Source organism: Rutilus rutilus, assembly GCF_951802725.1.
Source record: "Rutilus rutilus genome assembly, chromosome: 16".
In the NCBI taxonomy this organism is placed as follows: Eukaryota; Metazoa; Chordata; class Actinopteri; order Cypriniformes; family Leuciscidae; genus Rutilus; species Rutilus rutilus.
In genome coordinates, this window is record NC_140224.1 from 20,725,657 (window position 1) to 20,745,616 (window position 19,960).

Below are 19,960 nucleotides of genomic sequence, written 5' to 3' on the forward strand. Positions count from 1 at the left end.
AAACAAATTATTCAAATGATTTGTGTTCACACACACAAAACAAATTCAATCCAACAAATGTTCATTATTTACTGACCCTCATGCTGTTCCAAATCCATATCCTGTCATTTCTTTTTGCAATATACATTTGTAAAACAATATTAATAAAACAGTTATATTCAAATAAATTAATGAGGACCTATTAGACCTTTTTACAAAGTCTTGATTTTGTTTTTGGAGTCTAGAATAGGCTTTCATACTTCAATGTTCAAAAACGCATTAATTTTCACATATTTTACATTATTGCAGCACCTCTCTTCCCAGTCTGTCAGTAACGCTCTGTTTAGTTCCGGTCTCTATGAAGCCCCTTCTTCCGAAAAGTGCAATGTGCCCTGATTGGTCAGATGGATCAGTATGTTGTGATTGGTCATCAGCTTCGAGCGTTTTTCGGAAATGTCACGTCTGGTACCATAATCACGCTGGATCCAGGGTGAAAAAAAAAAAAAACAGCGTCTCTTGGACATGGCGACAACACACTACTAACACAACTCAACCTTTATTTTGCGTATGCCTTGGGCGGGAATAATTTAAATGAGGAAAATTGTTAAGAGAGTTCCCTGAGTGGTCTTTGTTTTCTTGTAGTTGTTGTAACTGCGCAGACCTTTTTCTTGCTCCAACAGCATGACACACTGAAGAAAGTTTAAAAAATACTTCAAAAAGAATCTTCAAAATGATTTTATATTTATTTTATATAATATATAATGCAATACATTAAAAAATGTCAAAATATTATACACAAGGAAGAACTTACTATAGTGGATGTTCGACTACTGTATCTCGATTACATAATTTTTGGCCATCCAAATCATTTGAAAAACTGCTTTAACAGGGAAGAATGTATATTTGGACATGGGCTGTGCAACATCTAAGCATTCCCTCAAAGTACCACTGAATCTCTGCTCTCATTCTGGCCTGTGGCAATATTGTACAGTATCATCTCTAAGTACATCTGTGCATCCCAGCTGCAGTGAAGATCACACTGTATGCACCAAAGCGTGAAAAAAACATGAACATTTGCTCATTTTAATGGTAAATGTGGGTCATAGAGACGGTCAGAGGTCTGTGATAGTTCCCCCTGGAGACAAGAGATGTGATGAACAATATAAGCAAATTATGAGTGCACAGATAATCTAGATAAAGGTCATTCATTCATAATGTGAAGTTAGCAAGGTCCTCTAAGAAAAGAGTACAGCTAGAGTTCCCAGCTTTGCCCTTATATAACACATTATTCTAATCAGTGATTATTCATTATAAATGTTAATTCATTCATTTACATACACATTTTCAGATTAAAGTCCATATTCTCATTAAACCTTTATTCTGAAAATAGGTTTGCATGTTCAATAGAGAGTACAGCCATTTCATATTACTGCATGGAAATCTGTGAATTTTGAATAAACTAAGACGTGTGCTCTTTTCACACTATTATTCTCTTCTATGTCTCTCTCTAGCCATTTATTACTCTACATTTTGGGTAATTTAATCAAACCCCTCATTTGCATTCATATCCACAACAATAGCAGACAAAAGGATGAGGCATAAATTGAAAAACTTAGGCCTGTAACCTTATTAAATATAACACTGTTAAGATGCCTCTTATGCCAAGGCTGTGCTTATTTGATTAAAAATAAAGTAAAATAGTGATATCGTGAATTTAAAATATTACTTTTTTGGGGATTTTAACATTTCGTATGTAAATGTAAGTAATAGATATTACAATGTGATGACAACGCTGAATTTTCAGCAGCCGTTAATCCAGTCATCAGTGTCACATGATCCTCAAGAAATAGTTATCAAAAAGGTTGAAAACGTAATAATTTTGTGCAAACCTTAATTCTTTGATGAATAGAACTTTCAAAAGAACAGCATTTATTTGAAATAGAAATTTTTGTAACATTATAAATGGTAATAGATCTAGCTAGAGAAGTTAAAGATTATAGGTTTGAATCCTCTAAGCGGTGATCAACGAACTAACAGTATTGTTCCCAAGAGCAAAGCCCTTATATACTTAATATTGTCCCTGTGACAAGTGTACTGTAATAACTGTAACTTTAGATTAAAAAATCAACTTAACTACCACTGCTGTAGAAATCACATCCGCCCCTTCTTGGCAAGTAGTTTTTAAATGGCAATGACTCACAAAGGAGGAATAAATAAATGATTCAATTAAAAATGAGTCTCTAGCACTGTGTTCTTAATACACAGAACAGAGCTGGGTCAAACGTGTGACAAGGAAGTATACTATTATGATACAAAACATCAACATATGCCTTTACTACGAAACACCCAGGCAAAAGTGCACATCAATACACTTATCTGTCTACATATGTGGGCACAGTGAGCAGGCATTACACACTGGCATTGTCCTATTTTGCTGTGAGGCTATCAGCTGAGAGCAGGGACAGTGAGCTCGGTGCCAAGGGAGGATGTGCAAATTATCTCTGTACTGACACCCTCTAAACAGCCAATCCCCAGACCGCAATAGGCCTCAGATAGACTCACCAAATCCCTCCATCAGGCCCTCTCTACCTATGAGTGGATTAAATATACCTACTGCACAAGCGTGTACACACACACACATACACACACACACACACACACAAAATGACACAGTCACACACACAAACACTCAAATGTGCGGAAAAGAGCAATTTGGTACCAAACACAAATGCACGGATAGATACTAGAAGACAAATAAAACTCTGTAGTGAGAGGCACAGACAGAAGAATGTATTATAAAAAATAAAAAATCTAATATGGTAAGTTTATTATTGTCTATATTACTTTAATATAAATATATTTGAATAAAAGAGCAAAAAATATTTTCATTTTAGAAAGATAAAATAAATATTTGATTAAGAAAAATCAACAACAACAACAATTATTATTATTATTTTTTTTTTATTAGTTACATTCTAGAAAGAAAGGAATATTTGGAGAATTGATTTGGAAAATTATAACAATATTAATCATTTTACAATATCACATTTAAATAATATATGGATGATTACTAAATTAGTAATAATATTTATTAATTGTTACATTAATTAATACATTTCCAAATCAAATATTCTTTTCTTCAAAAATCCTCAAAAATTACAGTAAAAACTACTACAGCCAGCTAAAACAAATGTACCTTGATGACATATTCACATCAGTTCACATCACAACAAAAAACGATGTTAAAACACGTTAGAAAACCAAATGTTTAAGATAGGCAACCATAGGCAGAGTGTGTGTAAGGCTGGGCAAGACTTAGCCTTCCCCTAGACTGCTGGTCTAGGATCAGTTTTCTCTGAAATAACGATAAATTGGCAAAACAGATTTGGTGTTTGCACTCGAGAGTGCCAAAGGTTTCTTTTTACAATGTGTTTTTGCAGCGTTGAGCAACATAGCCAATCACAGACATCTGTTGAGTTCTTGAACCCAATGGCCAATCAGATGCGTTTAAGTTCGAATCCATTCACCGCTCACAACGGCTGAGTTTTTGTCCAGTGCTGAGTTCTGCACTTTCACAAATCCTCATGTTATAAGTTAACTTATAACAAATAAAGTGTAGACTTTATCTAGGCTAAATAAGAGATCCATTGTGCAGTCAGCTTCATTGATTATAGAAGAACTTTGTGAGATCGCGATGAATTGAGACAGCGTTTATGCTGGGATAGGTTGTCGCTAGGTGACACGTAACTTGGAACTACTTCATGACGTTCTGTTTAAATGTGTTTTTAAAGAGGAAGCGCGTCTCCTTAGCCTGGCTCTGGAGTTGGTTCACCCTCCGCCTATGTTGGCAACTGAGCCAAATCTCTATTATCCTTGCCTTGAACCACTGGTCTATACTTGAGCTCTGAGAGTTTGATCTAAACTATCTAAGACACTCTACCTGTCTCACTGGGAACACGACCCTTCATCCAAAGAGTTTAACACGATAACACTGGCTACTTTCCATGATCTCTCAATTATGTCTAAGAAAATTCCCTTAAGATTTACTCCCCTTTAAAGTTCTGAAGCTTGAAGAGAGAAAAAAAATAAAACGCAGCCTCAAAATGAAGTCTGTAAATGTGATCCTGATACAAACCTCAGCTATAAAAATAATCTAAACACAGCTGAGGAGCTTATGAGGTGACAGTTTGACTGGAGTGCTGACAGTCGCCTCTCTTTGATGCCATCATTCTTCCTGTGGTTGGCTGGGCTCAGCGTGCCTCTGCTTGGTAGTCAGGGCACATTTGACGGGTAGGCTGGGGAGCGTTTAGCGTGTTTGCCCGGCGAGCCTCTGACAAATCAGCTGTTTAGGAGCTGTCAGTTTGGCTGAGCAGCAAGGGGCCTGACATGGACCAAGCAGATGGAGTCATGGACACAACAACACACCAAATCCACAATCCCTCCCAAAACACAGAGAGCTTCATGACAATCACAGAAGGAATGAAATAAAGTTACAGTCTCAGAGACAGGAGGATATTATACACAAACTAACAATGTATGGAAGATAAAAGGAATCTTTTGCATTTATATATTTGTGCTATTACTTCTCCAAGCATTGCATTCATACTGTACTTTAAATCCTGGTGGATGATGAAAAGGGCCAAAAAAAAAAAACCTGTAAAAATCGAAATTCAAAACATAGCACTGGTTGGATTTTTTGTGAAATCACCAAAGCATTGAATCTACTTGACAAAGTAACAAAGTAGTAAGTTCTTAATAAATATCAGAGGAGACGCAAGAGCCTGCTTAGTGTTGCACTGGTTTCAGTGAGACACATGAAAGGTTTGGATGGGTAATTACACAAGTTGCTGTCTCAAGATGAATGATGAGACTAGCAATGAGAAACTCACAGTTGCAGATAAGACAAGTCCTTATTTCAAAGGGGTTTAAGGGTTTCCCCAAGTGAGGCATTTTTTGCATTTTCTCATCATTACTCTTGTGAGTGTAACTAGAGTCAGAGATTCAGGCCTGAGGAGAACACAACTATGTTGCACAGTTCAAGAATGATTACAGGATGGTCCATCAAGAGACATTAAGCAACATGGTTTAATGAGAAAGACAGAAAGCGGTAATATGATGTAGAGTTGGGTAAGTTACTCTAAAAAAGAAATTAATTACAAGCTAACTCAACAGTGTAATTCGATTACTGTACTAATTACTCTCTCTAAAAAGTATTGGATTACTTATTACTAATTACTTTCTAAATCCCATATCAACTTCAACAAGTTGAACAATACAAGGATAGACACGGAAATGCACTTTTAATTCTTTCAAATGAACAATATACAAATGCATAAATTACTCTTGAACTGACCAAAGCATGTAAAGGGAGAAGGTTACATTAAAACCTATATTTTAACATTAGATGTTGAATTTTTATGTTAAATCCACTATTGTTTTATATAGAATTGTTCTATAGTATACAGTATTTAATGCGATTACATCAGAAGTAACTGTAATTAAATGAAAGAAAAATCCTTTTTTCAAGGGAAAAGTTATTAAATTACAGTAATTAGATTACTTAGTAATTAATTACACCCAACACTGTAAAGTGCTCTCAATATTAAATTATTCTACCATTAAAAATGTTGGGGTCAGTACAATTTTTAAAATGTTTTGACAGAAGTCTCTTATGCTCACCAAGGCTGCATTTATTTGATCAAAAATACAGTAAAAACAGCAATATTGTGAAATATTACAAATTAAAATAACTGTTATATATTTTCATGTATTTTAAAATGTAACTTACTCCTGTGATGGCAAAGTTGAATTTTCAGCAGTCATTACTCCAGGTTTCACTTTTCAATGTCACATGATCCTTCAGAAATTATTCTCATATGCCGATTTAGTATTTAAAAAATGTTTATGTAATGTGATGTTAAATGTTATCAATGTTGAAAACAGTTGTAGTGCTTAATATTTTTGTGGAAACCACAATTTTTTTATTTATTTTTTAGAAAGATGCTGTATCCTGATGAAAGAGGATTTTTTTTTATGTATCCTTGCTGAATAAAAATATTAATTTCTTTAAAAAAAACATACACCACACACATATAAACCATTGTTGTTGATGTTTGTGGATGTTTTATTTAATTTCATAAACTAAAAGCCTATAAAATAAGCCGCCTTTGAAATTGTCTGAATATCCATCCACCTATAGCATCATATGAAGAAGCCACTTAATAAATCTGAGGCACCCTGCTAACCTTTGATTTACCCACACAAGTGGATCCAGAAAGAATGATACTACAGTCCCTGTCTGAGTACACTCAAAGTCTCGGCTCAAAACTCAGCACTGTGGAAGATCAGATATCATACGCGCATACGTGTGCAATGGCGCGTATAGTGAAGGAAGAGAAAGGAGCCCCTTTTTAACGAACCGCCACCGAGCTCCTGCAAAACAATAACGGAATTAACAGTTACATGACAGCTAATCTCAACGGGCCAATGATTACCAACAAAAGCCCTGTCGCCATCAAAACCCTCCACAGTTGCCGCCATTTCAACTTTAAAAGCCTGCTCTCGTTGCACCCTTTTCTCCCTGCTTTCTTGTTCTAACTGAACCCTGAGGGTTTCCACACTCCAGTTGAATTTGCATGTCAAAGTTTCAGCGAAAACTTCAGCGGAAGGCAGTTAGCAGATCTCTGCTTCAAAAAAAAGAGAACAGAGAGGCTTCTTCTGCCCTGTAAATGTATGCAGCTTCAGCACACCAGCAAAACGAAACTCGGATCTGGTTCACCCGCTTCCCTGAGAGGTCAGGAACTTCTTATCACCGGGAAGAGCGAGTTACTTGAGGACAGACACAGGCATGTTTCCTAATTGACAATTGCTCGGCTGTTTTAAGAGCAAGATGGCAAAATGTGGCGCGGGGTTAAAATAACTCGTTTTTGAAGTCCAGACCAACAACCGACTGCTGGTATTGCTAAACTAATGTGCTCAGAGCAGGAACAAAGCATGCTGTCTTCACGCCAGCCCTGGGGTTGATTGACTCTTGATTGGCCGTCCTTGAGGTGGGACGCAGGCTGGCAGTGCCTGTCTGGGTCCCGGTAAATCAGGTCTGTCTTTCACGCTCTAAAAAGTCTTCCTTTGAAGGGCCACGCGGGGGCCAGTGGCTCTGCCTGGCACGCTCTCAAAAATCACAGGCAGCGAGAGGAAGCTGTGCCACAAGCCAATTACCTGCCCATGGATGAACACAGGGGGAAAAAAAGGAGGAAAATGAAAAGACAGGTGGGGAATCCGAGTGCTGTCAGAGTGGCCCATCCTCATTAAAGCATAGAGTGTTGCCCCGCTGATGATGCTGATTGGACACTGGAGCAGAGGGCAGGACCACATGACACAGCAATCTCGCCCTTATACACGCCGCACAGCAGCATTGTAGATGAAAGGCTAGGGAAAAAAAATTGTCAACACTTCCTAAAGCAGCAAAATTACTCGTCATAGAACTGAAGTTGTGGTGCTAAAAATGGCCACCAAAACTCTATATATCAGTACAGCGTGATGTAGTTGTGTGGTTCTGTCAGTCAGAGAACAGGGAACGCTCAGACCAGGTAGTGCTAAAGACCTAGCCGAAAATTGTAGATTGCAGCCAGGGGCGTTTCTAGGTTTTAAAAACATCAGGGGCTGAGCCCGAAACATCAGGGGCTGGGGGAGGGTAATTAGATAACATGATTCGATACAGAGAATAATGTATACTGTAGGCCTATATGCGCGGGGCAGACTGGTTTAAAAATTCAGCCCTGGCACTGTAGCCACACCAGGCCACATTACCTCACAGACACGGCCATTCAAATGTGAGGTAGTTAGGGGGGGTCGGGGGTATGCTCCCCCGAGAAAATGTGGATTTCTCGGACTTACATATATATGTGCATTTTAAGGTGTTTGAAGGCCAAAAAAATTGGATAACAATAGCTTTAAAAGCATGTCAGTGGGCAGTAGCATAAATTATTTGACAGGTGAAATATTCAAACACATTCGAGGACCATACAAATATTATAAATTCATCAACTCATCAACTTATATATTTATACTTATGAATTATCAAGCTGACTTAGTTCACACTGCAGGGCTTAATGCTCAATTCAGATTTTTGGAAAAAATGCGAATTTTTTGCAAGGCCGTTCACATTTCCAATTAAATGTGACCTTTTGTGATCTCCTGTGTGAACGTGAAATGACCCAGAAGTGACCCGCATGCGCAAAAGAGTACTCAACGGTCAACGACGTCACTTGTTGCTTGCGGAAGTAGCTAAACTTCAACTAACTGTGATTCACTCACACACACACACACACACACACACACACACACACACAACACACGAGCGCGCGCAGCGACCGTTACACAAGAGCCAGACAGCTGCCGCTGACCAATCTAATATCAGCACAAATAAGTTAACATAACGTTAGTCTACTCTTATTCACATTGGATATATAATGATGGTGGCCGTGGGCTTTTATTTATTTTTTTAATTAACGGGCTCGTCGAGGTCGACCCGTTCGGCAGATTTACCTCAGCTCGACAAATATGCAATCCGTTTTCAAACCGACGACTACTTCAACGCAGACTTATGACGTTTGTCGCGTATCAATGACGTGCGGGTCGGATACATGCGACCTGGCCGTTCAGACTGAAGTCGCATTTCAAAAGATCGGATACGTATCGGATTTGGACCACATACCCAAGTGGCCTGGGTTGCATTTGAAAAGATCGGATCTGTGTCGTTCAGACTGTCATGAAAAGATCAGATACAGGTCGCATAGGGGCAAAAAAAATTTGGAATTGGGTCGTTTCAGCCTGCAGTGTGAACGTAGCCTAAATCACACGACTGCGCAGCAGTTCACATGCACTCACAATAAAAATACAATATAATTTAAAACAAAGACAAGCTCATTATACAAAGGAAAAAATATTACAGATCTAGACAAATTGAGTTGCTTATAGTTAAAAGAATGTCATGAACGATCATTTAGGCTAGATGTATTGATTGCATTAGTGCGTGATATTGAAGAGTGCGCGCCTCGAGCACACGGCTGACACGACAGGAAAGTTCGTTTTTCTGAGTTTTATATTCTGACATATACCGTGACAACATCTCATCTGACAGAGGACTGTGCGGCGTTGCTGACTGCGTTATTTATAAAAAATATATAAAAAAAATTGCTGTGAGATTGTTCGCTGTTGCGCGCAAATCCTGGAGATATTCTAGGCTGAAATCACTCACGTGGTGCGTCTCTGTGTGAGACCGATTTCAACAATCACCAGTCAGAGACAGCAGCAAAGCCAAAGCACAATTAAAATAAGGCAACTTATGATTTACATGGTTTACATAGGCTACTGTCCGGTTTCATATTTGTCAGTCAACTTTTCAAAATACATTCGGGGCTGAAGCCCCGGCAAAATCGGCTGGCGCCGCCTCTGATTGCAGCATTGCAGTCTTCAAAACATCACTTAGCTCTCTTTTTATTAAAAGACTCCTCAAAACTGAGGCCCCCGGCCACTAGCAGTGATGTCATATGCTCTGGTTAGTATAGCAGGTGGTGACAGTGGCGCTGATAGAAAGTGTTTTTTGTTTTTTTTGGGCTCTAGCTCTCTTTTCTATAGCATTCCCTTTATTTTGTCTTTTTGTGCTGTGCTGAGATGTTTTCTTCTCATATTTCTGGATTACTGTCATTTAAAAAGTTTAAATGTGGCGGCCAACAAACTTTGCTGTTGCCAATGTTTTCTGCCGGCTGTGCACAGAATCAACAATCTACTTTCAAGTGTGTGATATATTGTTTCCCACAACTGTGATTCTTTTGAAAATACATTCATGTCAGATTAAAAAGTCTTAGCAGTACGGGATTTCTAAAAATTCTAAATTTAAGAAATGGATTCATAAGTGTGATTTTGGATGGAATTGGAAATGGTAGAGATTTTTAAACTTTCACACAAGGCTTTATCATTAACTCTTTCCCCGCCATTTATTTATTTATTTTTTAAGTTGCCAGCCACCGCCAGCATTTTTGATAGTTTTCATAAAACTTTCATGGCCCCCATAATATTTTGTTGTATGAATATTTGAACATGCAATATATCAAAAGAAAGAACAGGGTTGTTCTTGTTCGAATGCTATCTGGCATTGCCCGCTTCGGATATGTTCCTCTTCGGGGTCGCCAAGTTGCAGGGCCAAAAGACCGAATTTCTTCGCCTCTTTCACCTGGTCCTCCACAAGGGCGATCAATGGCGAGACCACAACCACCAGTGGGTTTTCGCTAAGCCTCATACGCTTAGCTACCGGCGGAGCTAACTGGCAGATTAGACTCTTGTCGTATCCGGTCGGCCAAACAGCAAAAACGTCCTTCTTGCAAAGGAACGATTCGAGCGCCGTCTTCTGTTCCTCTTTTAGATAAAAAGCCAAGTCTAACTCGTTCATTGTAGCGGCCAAAGCCATTTCAAACAACTGGTGTTCATCCATAGCCATCTTGCAATGTTTACTAATGACTTTGACGTTGCAGCGCTGTCGTCATCTGTTTAGCTCGCCTCTGGCCCGCCTATAGCAGATACACCGATGTGATTGGTGCAGCTCGGCTACAAGGGCATAGTTAATGTGCATCATTACTTAGTGCCAGAGTGACTTGCTGAGCAAATTCAAATTGTGCTCTCGCGAGAACTCTGGATTTCCAGGGTATAAAAAAGCTACATTTTGAACAAAAAAGCTGCGAAAATGGCGGGGTTTTTTTTTTCAAAGACTACAACATGCATAAGCAATGCTTTTATCGCTTGTTTCTGCTCCTTTTTTGGCTGTTTTCTGATCCAGAGCTTCTCTACTCTTTCAGAAGATGCGTAATAGCGCCCCCTACCATATAACAGTAAAGACACAGAAATCCAGAAAATTCCACCAATGGCAGGGAAAGTTACAATTCAAAGTATAGCAATTATAGACATTTCTATTAAATTTCAATCTATTTGAATTCTACTTCAATTTAAATTCAAACTGTGATTATTTTCTCTTTTTTTTTTTTTTAAATCGCCATTCAAGCTCAACAAAAATTCAGGAATTCTCAATTCAGCTCTGAATGGTGCACAGCCCTGTTGCAGTTAGTAAATAATGAAATAGAGATGTATTTTATCTAAAATAAATGTATAGTAGATAAAGAAATGATAAAGAAAAATAAGTAAATATATGATGAATAACTAATTATTTAAATATGCAATAAATTAATAAACAAACGATAAAACACATTTATAAAATAAATGTTTTAGGTTGAGTCAAGAAATAGAAGGATGAGGGGGAAAAAAAGAGAACCTGCCATTATAGAGAAAAAATGCGGTACATACCTTGTTGCCGATGGCTTTTTTAGGTGGGAAATTGAACGTGTCGACCTGTGGGAATTGCGGCCGCAGGTAACTGTGCAGCGTCCTGAACTCAGTATAGCGCCGGTACACATTCCACTCATTGTCCAGGATTCGAATGTACACCTGACAAGATCAAATGCATAAAATGTCACTGGTTAGAGTGATAAGTACCTGATGTGATATTTTGCTCTTGTTAGCCTCATTATTATTTGCATCTGTGTTAAGCCAGATCTCCCATGGTGCCGTAGTCAGATAGACACAAGTGACTGTGCAAAATGTGCATTGCAGGGACAACAACACAAGGAAGAGGAGAGGGATGCTATTTTCACACCTCGCTTTCTCCTTCAGAACAGGACAGAGGAGCCTGGCTCGATTTACCCAAGCAAGACCTCTGATCACAGAGAAGCGGCACACTTAAGTCTCTTGAACAGACAGCAGCGAGTCCACCGGGGATGCAGAGCAGAGACTGGCTTTAGTAACAGTAACAGGATCTCATGAGAGGTTAGACTCTGACAGCACGTTAGCACCTGCAAGGCCACACTGACAGTGTCAAACTCAGGCTGTTCTGAGATTACTGGTGTCACAGCGTCAGTGCAATCACCAGCTGAAACAAATCATGCATGCAAACTAGATGTCAAAACAACTCAAATGGCCTTATTATAATTTTTTTCTGCCTAAGTAACTTTCAAACTGTCTTGTTCATGCAACAGCGTACAGCCTGGAACAATAGTAACAGTGACAAAACTACACTACCATTCAAAAGTTCAAAAGATTTTTTTAATGTTTGTGAAAGAAGTCTCTTTTGCTCATCAAGGCTGTATTTATTTGATCAAATCTATAATATTAAAATATTTTAAAATAACTTGTTTACTATTTGAATATACAGTGAGGAAAATAAGTATTTGAACACCCTGCTATTTTGCAAGTTCTCCCACTTAGAAATCATGGAGGGGTCTGAAATTGTCATCATAGGTGCATGTCCACTGTGAGAGACATAATCAAAAAAAAAAAATCCAGAAATCACAATGTATGATTTTTTAACTATTTATTTGTATGATACAGCTGCAAATAAGTATTTGAACACCTGAGAAAATCAATGTTAATATTTGGTACAGTAGCCTTTGCAATTACAGAGGTCAAACGTTTCCTGTAGTTTTTTACCAGGTTTACACACACTGCAGGAGGGATTTTGGCCCACTCCTCCACACAGATCTTCGCTAGATCAGTCAGGTTTCTGGGCTGTCGCTGAGAAACACGGAGTTTGAGCTCCCTCCAAAGATTCTCTATTGGTTTTAGGTCTGGAGACTGGCTAGGCCACGCCAGAACCTTGACATGCTTCTTACAGAGCCACTCCTTGGTTATCCTGGCTGTGTGCTTCGGGTCATTGTCATGTTGGAAAACCCAGCCTCTACCCATCTTCAATGCTCTAACTGAGGGAAGGAGGTTGTTCCCCAAAATCTCGCAATACATGGCCCCGGTCATCCTCTCCTTAATACAGTGCAGTCGCCCTGTCCCATGTGCAGAAAAACACCCCCAAAGCATGATGCTACCACCCCCATGCTTCACAGTAGGGATGGTGTTCTTGGGATGGTACTCATCATTCTTCTTCCTCCGAACACGTTTAGTGGAATTATGACCAAAAAGTTCTATTTTGGTCTCATCTGACCACATGACTTTCTCCCATGACTCCTCTGGATCATCCAAATGGTCATTGGCAAACTTAAGACGGGCCTTGACATGTGCTGGTTTAAGCAGGGGAACCTTCCGTGCCATGCATGATGGAAACGGTGGTCCCAGCTCTTTTCAGGTCATTGACCAGCTCCTCCCGTGTAGTTCTGGGCTGATTTCTCACCTTTCTTAGGATCATTGAGACCCCACGAGGTGAGATCTTGCATGGAGCCCCAGTCCGAGGGAGATTGACAGACATGTTTAGCTTCTTCCATTTTCTAATGATTGCTCCAACAGTGGACCTTTTTTCACCAAGCTGCTTGGCAATTTCCCCGTAGCCCTTTCCAGCCTTGTGGAGGTGTACAATTTTGTCTCTAGTGTCTTTGGACAGCTCTTTGGTCTTGGCCATGTTAGTAGTTGGATTCTTACTGATTGTATGGGGTGGACAGGTGTCTTTATGCAGCTAACGACCTCAAACAGGTGCATCTAATTTAGGATAATAAATGGAGTGGAGGTGGACATTTTAAAGGCAGACTAACAGGTCTTTGAGGGTCAGAATTCTAGCTGATAGACAGGTGTTCAAATACTTATTTGCAGCTGTATCATACAAATAAATAGTTAAAAAATCATATATTGTGATTTCTGGATTTCTAGATTATGTCTCTCACAGTGGACATGCACCTACGATGACAATTTCAGACCCCTCCATGATTTCCAAGTGGGAGAACTTGCAAAATAGCAGGGTGTTCAAATACTTATTTTCCTCACTGTATTTTAAAATGTAATTTATTCCTGTGATGCAAAGCTGAATTTTCAGCAGCTGTGACTCCAGTCTTCAGTGTCAGAAATAATTGAAATATTCAAATTTTGTGCTTAAGAAACATTTATTATTTTCAAAGCTGAAAATGTTTTTGTGGAAACAGAGAAACATTGTTTTCAGGGATTCTTTGATGAATGGAATTTATTTGAAACAGGAGTAATGTCTTTACTGTCACTTTTGAATCATTCAATGCATCATTGTTATATAATTGATATGATGTTATATGACATAATCTTTTCCATATGAACTACAAACGAGAGTTAATTCCTCACAAGTTGCAGAATTTGGGTCATGCTAAGACCACACACAGCCAAATAGGTTAATGAAAAACAATCCATGAGCTCCATGATCCAGTACAATAACTAAAGGGTCCCTGCTCTGGCCCATAGTGCACTGGGAGAACAGACATGTGAAAAGCGAAATGACTGTAAAAATCACATTAGCAGGTCTTGGGTGCTGAAGATGAAGAGTGAGCAGAATAACAAATAAGGCTTAGTCACAAGCAGCAGGCCATTACAGTTTCCCTCATAGTCATTATCTTTAATAGCTTGTGCTTTGTTTGAGTTCAGTCTGGTTTGGCGCGTTCATGAATATAGGATGCTGATGCTTTATAAAGTTTAATTTAATTCTCTTTACAAATTAGCTCAAAAGCAACTGCTTTAAGTAAATCTTATTTATGATTAAACCCTGAAATTCTCTAAACATATTAATCAGGAGGATATTTCAAAGAAAATGCCACAATTATATTAAGACACACAGAATGATGAAAACATTGAACCACACATACACGCACACACAAGAGAGGTTTTATGGCCTTAACTAAAGGAAATCAAAATGACAAACTGACGGTGTATTAAAGCTATCATAATCCCATAGAGGCGGTCTCATTAGCATACATATTTATGGCAACAAATCATCCTCTAAAGAGCAATCACTTCCCCCTCAATAATCGCAAATTAATTCGACAAAAAAATGTTTGAGGAAATCCAGCTCTCACTGAAAACTCTTTCTTGACAAAAATAAAACCAACCTCAATTAAAATTAAAGCTCATGGCAAGATGTCAAGACATTCTGGAATTAGCCCAATCAAGCAAAACAACATCCTCAAAAATAAAGTAAAGTAGCAAGTGTTAAGAAATTTTTAATTGAATTTCACCTGCAGTTCACTTAATATTCATTCAATAATTACAACCTAGATTTAGATGTTAAGAAAAAGCGAGAGGCAAAACTCTCTGATGTGATACTCAAATGTTCTGGGCCATTTCCAGGCTTTTGTTATAGTTGCTAAGATGTTCTGAGCTGTTAAAAGTCACCATGAAATCAAATTTCTTTTATGGAACATTGCAGTGTTAATTTTAAATTATTTATCTGTGCACATTATTATGATTTTTTAATTAATGTGCCCTTGTAATCTTTAATCAAAATAACTTCCCCTCCCTCTTGCAATGACTCTTCTCTTCTCTTCTCAAACTGTCACTCACATGAGATCACAGCAACAATAGCAATTAAATCCTGATCCAATCAATTTCCGATGGACAAAATCAAGCCCCGTCCTACATTTGTTCTTGTTCGAGAAGCTGTTTCACTTGGATATACGTCACAATAGGGAAAAAAGATGCATCTTCCATTTCATACCGACATTAAGCACACTGCTCAAGTGTTCTGGCTAGTGTTATCCCAGTTGCTAGGGTGTTGCTACCTGGTTGTCTTTCCCGCATAGTAACTCCCTAACTCCCTAACTAAAAAGCAGTGTGGATGATTTAGAACAATTTGCGTCTAGTCTATTATCTGTAATATTGAGGAAATGTCTATTAGACTTATGTACCTTTGCAGATTTTTATTACCTCCACTATGGACAGTATAATGGAAAAGTCATTTATCTTTGTTGAGAAACAATGAAAGGAGAAAGAAAAGAACAGCCAGTGTATGATTCATACTAAAAGCAAATGTCAGCCCGGGGGAGGATGCTAATATTTAGCCCAGCTATAAAAGCATTTACAATATCTCATAATATCCATATTGAGAGAGGAAGTGTTCCTTACGGAGATTTACCAGTGACACACACACACACACATAAAAAAAACACATTGTTGTTTCAGCTCAGATACACCACACCATATTTATAGGTGTTGTAGCAGCGGGAAAGCAAGCAATCTCGTCTGAAGATGAAATGCCGCAAATTAATGTTGGTCTGGAAGCATGTCTAATTGGAGGTTCCCAGCTGTGGTAAATGCTGTGGTTTGACCTCTTCTATTTCCGGTGGAATCATATATGGTCAAACCATATAGAAAGAGCCAAACCCTCTTTCTACCTATAGAGACTCCAAACACTCTCAACTGAGCCATTCAGCTTAACTACAGTTGTCAGTGCACAAATCAGTGGCTGCCGGAGTGCTGAGGTCACTTCCTGCTGAGGGCTCCCCGGAGAGATTTGTCTTTTAGTCGATCCTAGAATTATGTGCATTATTCTAATTTGCCCAATAAGGGATGTTTTGTGCAGAAATGGAAATGCACAAACCACCCGCAGGGTTCATTTCACCCATTTTCCATCAATAGCTTCAAACTTTCCATCCATGATGCTCCTCTAACTGGCCTCTACGCATATCTAACTGGTAGTTAAGCAATATCACAGGAGCGAATGTGCTGTTGTATTTAATACTAGTGTGGCTGTGAATCAGCCAAAGGCATCAGTTATCTTTAGAGTGGGGCAACAAGTAATGTTGGAGGTTTTCTACAAAAGTAACAGATATTCATTACAACAGCAAGGTTGTGAGTGTGATCTAGTGGGATCTGTGATGCTACTGACCTATAAGGCCGTACTATAAAGTGTTTAGCTCCTGTGAATTTAACCAATCTTCTATCGCCCTGCAATCCATCACGCTCTTTAAAAGCAGGGTAGGTGATTTGTTCCAAAAAACATTTTCTATGCTAGTTCTTTTAGTCTCTTTACATCCTGATAGCAATCACTAAGTTAAGTGGTCTACATGTATTTATATTTATATATTTAGTCAGTGGAAGGCTTAGGACCATAAAATGTTCGTCCAATCATTGAATTCGGTCCAAATGCAATGATACAACGTCCTATCTGCCACTATCAACGGCGAAATGAATCTGCAGCAGTCAATTTGGTACAGTTCAGTGTTCTTTAAGTTGTTTGTTCCTTATTATTGTAATGTTATGTGCTTTGAGACATGGTTTAACGCCATATCTTGCTCCTTGCTGTATGCATTCATGCGTTTTGATGGAGACGCGGCTTTGGAGACGCGGCTTTGGAGACGCTCTGAAGGGAGGGTAGGATCTTATGCTTTCAAAGCTAGCTCGCTAATGCTAGCCTCTCCGAAATTGCCTACCCTATCTTTAAGGTCACAAAACCCTGGACTTTCGGTAGTACCTAGGATATCTAAGTCCACTAAAGAAGGGACAGCATTTGCACATTTGGCTCCTTAACTCTGGAATAGCCTTCCTGATAATGTTCGAGGCTCAGACTCACTCTCCCAGTTTAAAACTAGATTAAAAACATATCTTTAGCCAAGCATTCCATAATGCGTATCATAACCTTGCACTCCAGTTATATCGGATTAAATGTGCATGACTATGTATTGCTTGAAACGTTATGAACAGCAGCTACACTCCTTTCCATTTACTTTTCTGTTTTATCTCAGGATGTCCATCCCGAGGTAACTAGAGATTACGCCAGCTCCAGTTTGGATCCAGCCTCTTACAAAGATTTCAGATGACTCAACACCAGTGAAGAGATGACGACAACCCCTGCCAGGACTTCAGATGACCCTAACTTTGAATCAACACACAACTGCCAAATTTTCTATTTATTGTAATAATTACAATCACAACTTAATCACTGCTTTAATGAACTCATTGTTTATGTCTAAATGAATACATGATATTAGCTAACTGCATGATTTGTATTATCTTATTTGTATTACATTTTTGACAAATGGACATTACTTTGAGACAGTCACCTCTGATAATAACAGATTTCTCTAAATTGTAACATAGAAACCTGCCTTTTCTATAAGTCTGCTTTGAAATGATATGTATTGAAAAAAGCACTAAACAAATAAATTTGAATTGATCTTGCTTTTCTACAACAGTTCAGTAGAAAAGTGGACTTTCTATTAATATGTTCTATTAATATTTTAAACATGTTACATGCATTTACTATAGTAATAGCAGTAAATCATGCATAATTACAAGAAACTAACACTTAACTAAACCTTACTATAAAGTTTAGCTTAGTGTTCAAGTTTAGTTTAATAATAACTCATTACTTATTTGTGCAATTACACTGCTACATGGCAATAAAGTTGCCATGTAACAACATTACAACATGTAACATACATGTTAAACATAAAATAAAGTTGCCCCAAAAAAGTTAATATCATACATTTTAGACTAAATACATGCAGTTATTTAGTTACTTTTTATTGTCAACAAAAAGTAAAAAAAAAAAAAAAAAATCAATACATAATCATTATCCACACAATAAATATTTATGTGATTTATTAATTTCACTCTTTGTACAGATTATTATAATTTTTTAAGTATATTTTTATATTGAAATATATTTTAAAGTTAGTGTATCTGATATACTTCAAATAGATGCAGTTCAATTTCAAATGATGATAATCTGTACAAAGAGTGAAATAAATAAGCCACATTCATATTTATTGTGTGAATAATGCTCATTTATATTAATAATTTATATTAACTGATAAGTGATCATTTATATTCATTCCAATCATGATTTTTTTAAGCTTAATTTCCACCAAACAAAATGTACCCCTAATAAAGTTGTTTAATGTGCATCATTACTAAGCAAGCTAAAATTTTGTGAACTCCAAACTCTTTGGCTTTTGTGAAGCCAAAAATACCTGCCAGATATTTAATATTTAATTGTATTTAGGGTACATAAAATGAGTTTTAAAAAGTAATTTCTATCACTTTTTCAATAACTCCATTGTTAGTCCACTGCTATTAGACACATTAAATAAAATACTGAGAATGAAAGAAAAAGTGCATTTTGAGACCATTTTGATGTTCTAAAATCCCAACAGGGCCAAACGTGCCAAAATTAGAGGACCGGAATCAACATTACGAACAAAATTCTGATGCTGTGTCCAAAACCAGGTTACACTAAGTAGCACATCTTAAATAACTCCATTCACAAGTAAAATCTATTTATACAGTTTTGAGGACTGATTCTGGAAAGCACACTTATGATGGTACACGGCCCTACAATTTGACACCCACCCCCAAGTTCACTCTACACTCCAGTTCTACCGAGACAAAACATTTGCCAAATTAGGCAGAAAATAGAATCCATTTGGAAGATTGCTGTGCCAGAGTCATGGTGTAAAAGGAATGACAGAGCCAGAGAGAGAAATGAAGAGAGGAAGGAAAGGAGGAGAGGGAGCAATAAGGATGAGTGAGAAGAGAGTTTTTCACTAGGAACATTCAGCCGCAACATCTGTCACCTGTGTGCAAAGTGCAAGCAGGTGTGTGTGTGCGCATGTCATGTTCAAAGCGTAACCATTATCCTTCCAGATGACATTCAAGAACCTTAAAATATGAGTTAAACCCTGTTAAACTTGTGGTAAATCATGGTTACATGTAGGTATGTTCATTTAGGTTTTTTTTTCCCTGACCGATATTGTTAAAATAGAAATAAATTAAATTAGAATAGATAAAATAGCAAAATTAGTTTAGTATTGATTGCGCAAATAGCAGCATAAACAACAGAACATGAGGATTCACACATAGTCACATCACACACCTGCAGCGCTTCTGTGAACAGAGAAAAACAGAAGAAAAAATTTTAAGGAGTCATGGTTACAGTGTAATTATATATTTAAGTACTGAGTAATATTAAGCAACTACATGTACTTACTATAGGGTTAGGGTAGGATTTGGTTGAGGGTTAGTTGCATGTAATTATGCATAATTTACTGTTATTTCTATGGTAAAGAACATGTAACAAGGACACTAAAATAAAGTGTTACCAAAAATTATATATAGGCCTATATGCAAAATATATTTATATGATTAACAGATTAATAAAACGAAAGAAAAAAAACGGTGTGACAAATAGTAGGCTATATGCCGA

The 19,960-nt window shown here is 37.8% G+C and overlaps 1 protein-coding gene across 3 annotated transcripts in view; it reads right to left on the reverse strand.

Annotated features, from left to right (window-relative positions):
* Window positions 1–19,960, reverse strand: part of LOC311306097 (sorting nexin-29-like) — a 117,605-nt gene that overhangs the window by 13,560 nt on the left and 84,085 nt on the right. For all 3 annotated transcript variants that reach the window (XM_084434281.1, XM_084434282.1, XM_084434283.1), the window contains one exon: window positions 11,332–11,472. In XM_084434281.1, coding sequence (XP_084290407.1) covers window positions 11,332–11,472 — 141 coding nt within the window. The remainder of the gene's footprint in view (window positions 1–11,331; window positions 11,473–19,960) is intronic.